At 43.1% G+C, this 10676-nt stretch overlaps 1 protein-coding gene across 1 annotated transcript in view; it reads right to left on the bottom strand.

The window, feature by feature from the left end:
* Positions 1 to 207: 207 nt before the first annotated feature.
* LOC124622711 (odorant receptor Or2-like) overlaps positions 208 to 10676 on the bottom strand; it is a 159433-nt gene continuing 148964 nt past the window's right edge. Inside the window, exon 4 of the mRNA XM_047148500.1 lies at positions 208 to 423. Coding sequence (XP_047004456.1) covers positions 208 to 423 — 216 coding nt within the window. The remainder of the gene's footprint in view (positions 424 to 10676) is intronic.

The raw sequence follows: 10676 nt of genomic DNA, 5'->3' as shown, positions 1-10676 counted from the left end.
TGGGCCCTAATGTAGGTCGGGCGGGGGTGGAGGGGTGGGGGGCACGAGCAGGCTACCGCTGACTACGAAGTCAGGACGCGGATGAATAGCGGAATTGGTAAATTGGTGCCTGTCTCTGGCGCCAGTCGAGCATCAGTAAAACAGTTCTAAAGAGCCAAACATTTGCTGTTGAACAACATACAGACGATGCAATGGTGTCCCCGGCTGCTAGAGGTTCGAGTAGTGCACGCTCTGCTTGGGGTGCGCCGACAGCAGCCCACTGCCTCGTGGATCCAGGGGCTGCAAAATGCCTTTGAGGTAGCGGATGACTCCGAGCGTCAGCAACGCTAACAGCGGCAGCCAGCAACTGAGAGTGCGGTGTGTGAAGTCGCAGTGAGTCAGGGTGCGGTCTTCGGGAGGCAGAGCGGCCAGCAGCAGAGGAGTCTGCCCATAGGAACAGGTGGGCAACCATGACTGAGGCCTTAGCGACGGCGGAAGGCAGGTTGCACGATCCCGAACTGATCTCAAGCGGGGAAAGTGGTAGCAGCTGTGACGAAGGAATGGCTACGTCTGGGCCCATAAGGTGGGCCACCAAGTAGCCCACCTACCGAAGGCATCTATGTCCTTTTCTTCGGACTAGGCATCAACGGCAGCGCTGCAGCCCTAGGGTGGAGACTTGTTGTTCCATAGGAGCCAGTAGATAGCTAGAAGATGGAATGGTCGTCGGCTGAAGACTGAGAGAAATTCAGTAGTTAGATGTGACGGGACCGTGCTCGTTGCGTTACCATACCAGTTTCTCCATCACAACTCATAACATTGCTGTGGTCTGGACAATATAAAATGGCCAACAGAGTTGTAGCTGGTCTCTCTCTATTGTGCGTCCCTAGTTTGGCGCCTTGGAATTCCCAGCTCGGCTACACAGTGAGGTAATCGGCTCATGGTGCATCCATAGCAATCCGATATCAATTTTAATGAACATTTTGGGAGCAGTGATCAAAAACTTTCAAAAATTTTTCTTTCAAAAATTCAGTCTTGATCACACCACGTATGCTTCAAGACCATAGGTGACCGGTTTCAGTCATATCACATGGCCACCATCAGACCCATGGCAACTTTCGAAGATGGGAGGTGGAGCACTCTTCTCAGCTGCTGTGATGTCAACTGTTGACGTCAACTGCTGACATCACAGCAGCTGAGAAGAGTGCTCCACCTCCCATCTTCGAAGGTTGACATGGGTCTGATGATGGCCATGTGATATGACTGAAACCGGTCACCTATGGTCTTGAAGCATACGTGGTGTGATCAAGACTGAATTTTTGGAAGGAAAATACTCAGATATCTGGTGTCCCCCCTTGTTGAAACAACATTTGGCTGTTATGACTTCACCTGTTTCTCTCTTCCAATCGCATTGACAATGAAGATGCTGCACAGATTATAATATTTCGCGATGCAACAGTATGTAGGTTGCGGCAGTTATTGCTACACACGTGATAGCATGCACTCTCTAATATGTTTCAAAACGCCGCCCATAAAATAATGATTCCTCCGATGCTCATATCTGGGTTTTATTGGATATAGAAAGATAGGGCCAAATGTTTTGGATAGTCCTTGGGCTAGGGACCATGTGTACACCCAACAGAAGGATCGTCTTAATGTCACTCTTCTACAGTACAGGGTCAAAGTATGAACGCTACACACTTCCTCCTGCTTAAGTAAATGGAGCAAAGCAATTGTTTTCTTTCACATACGATGTGGTGTACGGTCAGTCTTAAGGGAATTATGGAGTCACCATTAGCTCAATGAATAGTTCCTTTGTAAAATCCCAAAAAAGAGGCTTTTTTACCGTTTTTATCACCAAAACAGAGCCTCGGATTCCAGGTCGGCTACGTAAAGCAAATGCTTGAAATTTTTACAATATAACATAAAAGCAGCGATCTCGAAAAGCCTTGAATATTTTATTTCCTAAATATGGAGATTCAGTTTTGCCTTAAGTGTATAAGTAAAATGCTCATAAAAAATCTGGTGCGAGGCGAAGATGTTTATGAAGCACCGAAAAATATGCTGCTAAGTTTTCTATTATCATCAGAACAATTCTGGATACACCATGCTGTAGAGGCGAAGCACACTCCAAATGTCTGTGCACGTGACAGTGAAAACATACGGCAGCACTGGGAGGCAATGAATGAATAATAAGAGAGAGGAGAAGGGATACTATGATGGTGAGAGGAGACAGTAGTAGTAGGAGACAACGAAGGAAACTACGGCTATGAGATAGGAGACAGTGACAGTCAGACACAAAGAGATAACGACATTGGGTTGGGCTGAATGAGTCACTGAAAACTGGCAATTGGGAGTGGATGGTTACGAACGACTTACATCGATAGACTAGTAGTGAGTGTGAGTGAGCAATCAGGGTAGCTTGTGGGAGTTTGACATGAGTGTCATGTTAAAAAGAGCACGGTTATATTAGCATGTCAGACCTTTTGGGAAAAATATTAAAGATACAGAGGAAGGTAAAATGAGGTAACAGTATCTCAGTTTTCAGAGTCTTTTAAACATGAGCGTACCCGTTTTTTTTTTTTTTTTTGTGCTCCGGTAGGAGCATTTTTCCGCTGGTGCAGATATGAAGAGGCTTGCACAGGGTGGACTAACGTGAAGAGCTGCACCAGATCTGCCCCAAGACTACAATTACAACGTAAAATATTCATATGTAACCGAACTGCCTGATAGCAAAATATGTGTTAGCCTCACAGAAACTCTACTCTGTAGTGAGTCAGAAAAATGGTGTCTGCTTACTAATAAACATAATTTTTCAATAATATGGAGTTCCACTTTGTTAGAAATTGCATTTCGTACTACAATTTGAGCTTTCGTAAAATTAATATGAATTGTTCCCGTTCCCCTTCCCCTCCTGCCGCTTCACCTACCTAAGTTTGCGTACACTCTTGCTGTATGGTATGGGTGAAACAGTCTGTGTGTTAAAGATACCACCTAAGATTTCTCGCCTTAGCATTGAAATCTTTCAGTGTACTTGCTTTTCGTATCTACTCTGCATGTTTAGCATTATAGGCCATTTTCTATAATTTGATGTAAGCCATTAGGTTGTACTAGTTGCAAGTCATGCTCCAGACGGTTTTGATGCTACGAAGGTTAATAAAGTAACGGGGCCCTACGTAAAGCAGACGTTGCCTTGCACACTCTTCTATTCTGAGCAAGCAGGCAGTTTCATTTCACAGCTCTTCTAAGATTCTCATTTCTCACTTCGCTTAAAACATTATTATGTTTCCATTATGAACCTCAACTAGGATATGTGTTCCTCTTTCGAAATTTTGTAACGTTTGATGTAACGTTTCTTAGACGTGCAAGTTAGCCTGCAATGATGAAAGGTCGTAATCCTGATATTCGCGTTTATAAACATGAATCAGTATTTTCTGCCCTTTTACCGTTATTACACTCACTTTTTATAGACACTGTAGATTAATAGGAAGTTTTTGCACATTTTCCGCGGTCATTTCAGAATTTGAACTTTTCGTGCCCTCCTTATTTGATTTTGGAATAGGCTGCAGACTGAAATTCAATTGGATAGTTATAGAAGCCTATTTTCCATCAGACTGCTTTCCATGTATCCATGTTCTTCCGTTAATCTGTCTTCCATATTCCCGTTTACGACAGATTTCCAGTCAACTGTAACTGTCAAATTTTCATTGTTCTTCAAATATTTAATTGAGTCCTCTGTCATCCTACCTGCTCTTCTTAAATGGTGATCATCAGCTTTTTATATGAGCGCGTAAATGTGTATAACGCTATTTGTCATAGGTTTCCATTCAGTTCTCGGAGAAATAATGATGACACTGGTTTCTTCAATTTATAAATTGTGACCAGCTCGACAAGAATACCTGTCCTTCTTACATTTAAAATCACGATTCCCTACCATGCGTGTCTTTCACCTGATCTTCTTACTCTACAACTACTAAGTTTCTGTACAACATATAGATACCAAAGAAGTGAAAAAGCGACTAATAATACGTTCAACTTCCACTTTACGAACCTTTTCTGGGCGCAAAATATATATTATGATAATGAATGGCCTGAAAACTTACTTTATGTTTTTGAAACACCGTTTCCGATTGCTCTTTGCCCTCCGCACATTCAAAACTATTACAGTCGCTAACTCCGCCCCTTCAAAGATGCCCCAAACACCTGTTATAATGAACGAAAATTTAGACAGATGTCCCAACATAACTAGACAACTCTTTACGGCAGATTTAATTCAAGGTCTCTCACACTGTCTCTGTTAATGTCATTTAGATAAACTGCTACAAAAAAATCGTTCAGATGGTTCTGAGCACTATGGGACTTAACTTCTGAGGACATCAGTCCCCTAGAACTTAGAACTACTTAAACATAATTAACCTAAGGACATCACACACATCCATGCCCGAGGCAGCATTCGAACCTGCGACCGTAGCGGTCACGCGGTTCCAGACTGTAGCGCCTAGAACCACCTGGCCACCTCGGTCGGCTTAAACTGCTACATTTTCGAACTGTAATGGACTAACTATAGATGGACAACTAATTAGAATTTCTAATTAGTACACTCATTAGTCCACGGAGAGTGCTGAAATCATGAGTTAGCTGCAGAAAAAATAGGATTCTTCGTTTCACCCTTACCTCAGTAGCTTGTAAACATACGGTAACCCTCTCAAGTTGTTAAGGACTTCAGTCACTTGTGCTCAGAAAATAGCTCATTCTTCCCTTTTGCTTTTGTGATTTGTTTTTCGTACGCTGGAAAGATATCTTTAGCATCAGAATCTAAATTTTGATCATTTGTGATGTTATCGTTCTTTACTACAATCAGTGTAGTCGCCATGTACAGGTATACTTATTGTAGTTGTACCGACATACAGTGTTGGAAAAAAATCGAAGCACCAAAGAATAATTAACGTTGAGCAATGAAATTTAGGCAATACATTTCTCTAGGTAGCATATTTTAGTGACTGACGCTGCAAGAATACAGGTTAATTTATGTGCGAAACAAAGAATTGCAAATGTGAAATGCTGGTACATGAATAACAGATGTAATCGCCAGAGCGTTAAGTGCAAACCTGGAAACGCGGATGACTTTTCTTGTACACGTGCCAGATGTCAGTTTGTGTGAGGGAGTTCCATGCTTTTTGTACTTGGTCGGTCAATATACTGACGGTTAATGCTGGTTGTGAATGACGCTGGAGTTGTCCTCCGATGACATCCCGTATGTGTTCGGTTGTAGACAGATCTGGTAATGGAGTAGGCCAACTCCATAGAGTTTGTTGGGTTACAATAGTAATATACACTACTGCCCATTAGAATTGCTACACCACCAAGATGACATGCAACAGAAGGGAAATTTGACCGACAGGAAGAAGATGATGTCATATGCAAATGATTTGCTTTTCAGAGCATTAACTCAAAGTTGACGCCGGTGGCGACACCTACAACGTGCTGACAAGAAGAAAGTTTCCAACCGATTTCTCATACAGAAAAAGCAGTTGACCGCTGTTTCCTGGTGAAACGTTGTTGTGATGCCTCGAGTTAGGAGGAGATATGCCTACCATCACGTTTACGACTTTGATAATGGTCTGATTGTAGCATATCGCGATTGCGGTTTATCGTATCGCGACATTGCTGCTCGCGTTGGTCGAGATCCAATGACTGCTAGCAGAATATGGAATCGGTGGGTTCAGGACGGTAATACGGAACGCCGTGCTCGATCCCAACGGCCTCGTATCACTAGCAGTTGAGATGACAGGCATTTTATCCGCATGGCTGAAACGGATCGTGCAGTCACGTCTCGATCCCTGAGTAAACAGATGGGGACGTTTGCAAGACAACAACCATCTGCACGAACAATTCGTCGAAGTGTGCAGCAGCGTGGACTATCAGCTCGTAGACCATGGTTGCAGTTACCCTTGACGCTGCATCACAGTCAGGAGCGCTAGCGATGGTGTACTCAACGACGAACGTGGGTGCACGAATGGCAAAACGTCATTTATTCGGATGAATCGAGGTTCTGTTTACAGCATCATAATGGTCGCATCCTTGTTTGGCGACATTGCGGTGAACGCACATTGGAAGCGTGTATTCGTCATAGCCATACTGGCGTATCACCCGGCTTGATGGTATGGGGTGCCATTGGTTACACGTCTCGGTCACCTCTTGTTCGCATTGACGGCACTTTGAACAGTGCGCGTTACATTTCAGATGTGTTATGATCCTTGGCTGTACCCTTCATTCGATCCTTGCGAAACCCTGCGTTTCTGCAGGATAAAGCACCACCGGATGTTGCAGGTCCTGTACGGGCCTTTCTGGATACAGAAAATATTCGACTGCCGCCGTGGCCAGCACAATCTCCAGATCTCTCACCAATTGAAAACGCCTGGTCAATGGTTGCCGAGGAACTGGCTCGTCACAATACGCCAGTCACTTCTCTCGATGAACTGTGGTATCGTGTTGAAGCTGCATGGGCAGATGTACCTGTACACGCCATCCAAGCTCTGTTTGACTCAATGCCCAGGCGTATCAAGGCCGTTATTACGGCCAGAGGTGGTTGTTCTGGGTACTGATTTCTCAGGATCTATGCACCCAAATTGCGTGAAAATGTAATCACATGTCAGTTCTAGTATATTTGTCCAATTAATACCCGTTTATCATGTGCATTTCTGCTTGATGTAGCATTTTTAATGGCCAGTAGTGTAGTTGTGAGTGTTAATCAGTTGAAAAACACCCCCTGGAATGATGTTCTTGAATTGCAGCATAACACGTCGAATTACCAGTTTGATGTACGAATTTGCACTCAGGGTGCGTGGAATAACCATGACAGGGATCCCGCTGTAATACGATACCGCATACAGACCATAACTTCAGGTGAAGATCCAGTATGTCCAGCCCACAGACAGGCTGATTGCAGGCCCTCAACTGGCCTCCTCCTAACCAATACACCACCGTCATTAGGACCGAAGCAGAGCCAGGTTTCATCAGGAAACACAACAGACCACCATCCTGCGGCCAAAGGACTCTCACATGGCACCACTGAAGTGGTGGCCTGTCGTCAGTGGAATGCACGGTGCATTGGATTTGGCTCGGACCTGACATTGAAGTACCCGATTTGCAACAGTTCGTTGTGTCACTGTGGTGACAATCCCTACTCAGATGGCTGCTGCAGATGCAGAACGATGTGACAGAGCCATATTCCGAACACCATGCCCCGCCACCTCCTCATGGTAGTGCCAAGTGGACGCCCGGAGTCGCGTCTTCTTGCACCGTACATTCTGATGACCACCGGTGCCAGGAATAATGTTTAGTGGCCATATTCCTGCCCGTTCATTCTGCAGTATTACAGGAGTACCATCCAGATTCTAGTAGCCCTATTAGACGACCTCGCTCAAAATCAGTGAGGTGTTGATTGTGGCGTCATTGTTGGCTTAGAGGCATTGTTGGTTAACTTCAACTCACCAAGTCCAATCCAAAAGGTGACTAACGCTCACTACCGTCACAGCTTATATGGAAAGCAAACCTGGTTTTCATCCTCAGAGGGGCGATACTAGCGCCACAGTTAAGCGACTGGTGCAAGACTTCAATAAACATCATCTTTCAGAGGTAGAAACACAACTACCAAGTTTTCGTTTACGTCGCACAGCTCCTTCTTCCGTTGCGATTCTATTTCCGTCACTGCAAATCGGTAGCTTTTCGTATTCTAATACTATTCTCTGAAGAGCATCTGGCAGTACTTTCATACTACTTCTCTCCATTCACGATGGTATAATGGGTGGAGTGACAATCTGTTCTAGTTGATCTTTGGCTGTAGATTCAACAAGGACTTCAAACTATGCAAAACGTCTTTCATAAACAATGAAATACAGTATAAGCCAGAACGCCGAAACACTATCGTCTAGAGCTCGAAAAGAGGTGGAAGAAACAGCTTCACATGATCGCTGATTCAAGATTTCAGTCTACTTTGTATAGCAATTTTAAGTTTCAAAAAGAAGTATCTTACATTACCACAAAAGAGTTTATTATTTGTCAGACCTCATCATTTGTGACGTCAGTTCTTTTGGCCCACATAAGACTTTTCTCAAGGTTTGGAGGATGCATCGCCACATGCTTAGTTTGTTAGCATACGGCGCCGACTTGCTACAGTAAGTAATCGCCTCGAGGCACAGCAGTGAGATCTGAGCTGCGATAATACTGCGAAGATTCACGGAACTTCGACCTCTTATCAGAATAATTAGGCGAGCTAATTGTTAATTCATGTGTTTCCACGTCAGCGACCAGTACTCCAGAGCACTATTGTGAACGAAACACGTGTTTTAGCTGATACCAAGTGAGTTTAAGTGAATTTTCATTTAGTGGTGGCCAGAGTAAAGGAAAGAAAATTGACATGAGATCTGGGGAGACACAAGTCTGCACTCACTTTGGTTTCATTCAGTCTGTCTTTAGTTCTCTGTTTTATGACTGTGAGGAACACAGCACCTGCTGTTGATTTTGAATTACTTTTTTTCATTAACTGAGAAGGCATGGCATATTTTATGTTATACTAATACAGAAACCCGGCCTTGGCTGGTATTTATGTATCCTAATTTTCTATTAGTCAATTTCCTTCTACCTTCCCTCTTTGTCCGTCTTCTCCTTCACCGTCTCTCAATCCATCTGTTCCTCTACCCTCTTTCTATTCCTTCCTTGTCTGTCTACTCATACCCCTCTATCTGACCACCTCCTCCTCACCATTCTCTGACCATCATACCGTTAGCTCCATCAAGACCTCCCTAATAATAAGTTGCTGGATTTTACCTCTACACTATAGCTTCCAAAACAGAACAAAGTAATACATGCTTGGCTGAAATCGATCCAGGGGCTGAGGAGGAGATGTAGTGATGGATACATGTCTGATTCTCTTTCGTTGCGCACCGTTCGACTTCAGAGAGGATATTAAATTTTTCTGTAGCGTTCACTCACGTGGCTTGATTTTTACCCCCCAAACCACGTTGCAACGTAACAAATTATTACGAGTTGTCATCTTGCACTGAAAGCATAGCTAGCCGTGGAGCCGAGAGAGAGACCGGATTTTGGATCTCAACGCTCGCACAGCTGGCGCCATTTATTGGGCCGAGTGAGCCGTTGTACTTGCTTAACACCGCGTGCAGTACGTTACACATACTCTATGATTCTGAAGAAATACTGTTCATTATACTGTTCAATATTAATCGATCTTTTTCATACTCAGTGTACAAAATTCTATGGATATCAGAACTATAATGCTAAAATTTCAATTCAATAACTTCAATATTTTCGGAGATATAAATTTTTTACCTAAGACATATAATAACTATGCTGACACTGTGAAGCTGAAAAAAAAGAAAGTTGAGACTGTAATATATTCATCTACAATATCAATTGAAACTACAACCAAGAAGGTAGGTTCATATAATCTAATTTTTTGGAATTTTCTCTAATTCCATTGCCACAGACATCTGATGTAATTAACAATTAGCAGTACGTTCGAAAATTATTATTTGATTATGTTTAGGTTGTGTAAGTGTTTTGAAGAGACAGAGAGTGAATGGAGGACATACGTACAGTGAGAATGTGACGTGTTATTAAAACTATGTAAATGTAAGCGTGAGAAAGTTGTGTAGTAGGGGGATATGTGACGTATGTCCGAGGGAGCTTGATTTTGTAAAGGGCAGCCAGAAGGGGCGTTGAGTACTAAATTCACTAGTAATACGTTTGTTGGAAAGAAATCGTATTTTGTTTTCATTAAAATTTATCTAGTTTCGGAATTACGTGTGGCAATCTGAAGGGCTGACGTTAGAAATACCGCGAGCATAGAATTGCTCGAGATTATCTGATTGGTAATAGTAATTCAGCGTTTCCCTTGCGTTTGAGTAGGGCTTTGTTCCTTAGATCTATGAGTCGATGAAGTTACTCGGGAACCGTCTCCTGGTTAACACATATGTCGCGCTGATCAAATTTTCACCAAAAGGAAGAGATACGCGCGTTTGATAGATTCTCGTGTGTATGATGAAAAGTGACTACAGTGTTGAGTATTTTGAGAAAGTTTGAGCTTTAGGAGATTTCGCGCGTGAATATTTCAGGTCGTAAATAAACTTTACGTGGCGTGTTTCGTGCAAATTATAAGGCATTATTGCAAGCACTTCCGTACTACAAGCCTACTGAACGACTGAATGTGTTAACTTGCAGCAGTCGTGGGTCGGTGACTGTTTAGTACGTTTAAGACATCGGATCGGACTAAATATCTCCTGGCTGCTTTTGGTGTGAACTTGCTACAGAGATAGTCACTAAGAATGCATCATTAGTGTCGTGATATTAAATACGGACTTGATAGTATTGTCCTTGTGTTAAAGACAGTAAACGAATTAAAAGGAAACCTTAGACATTTCTCCAAACGAGTAATGCAAGAATCCCGAACAATTGATATTTTAACTAACTTGCAGCTACTGCCCATGGACTGGAGTTACATGGCCTTTGCATGGTAGGTATATAGTCCATTTTTCGTCAGCACTGTTTTTGTTGGGTAAACCAGTATCTACCACCGCAGAGTGACGGGACAGACAACCTGAAGCCAATGCACATAGGTGGACAGATCGTTTAACGGACAGTGGGAGAGCAACCCTACCCGCCGCAACGTCGACAAATATTTT

The sequence above is a fragment of the Schistocerca americana genome, chromosome 7, assembly GCF_021461395.2.
Source record: "Schistocerca americana isolate TAMUIC-IGC-003095 chromosome 7, iqSchAmer2.1, whole genome shotgun sequence".
In the NCBI taxonomy this organism is placed as follows: domain Eukaryota; kingdom Metazoa; phylum Arthropoda; class Insecta; order Orthoptera; family Acrididae; genus Schistocerca; species Schistocerca americana.
The sequence above is the reverse complement of the archived record's forward strand: the minus strand, read 5'-3'. Positions and strand labels throughout refer to the sequence as shown.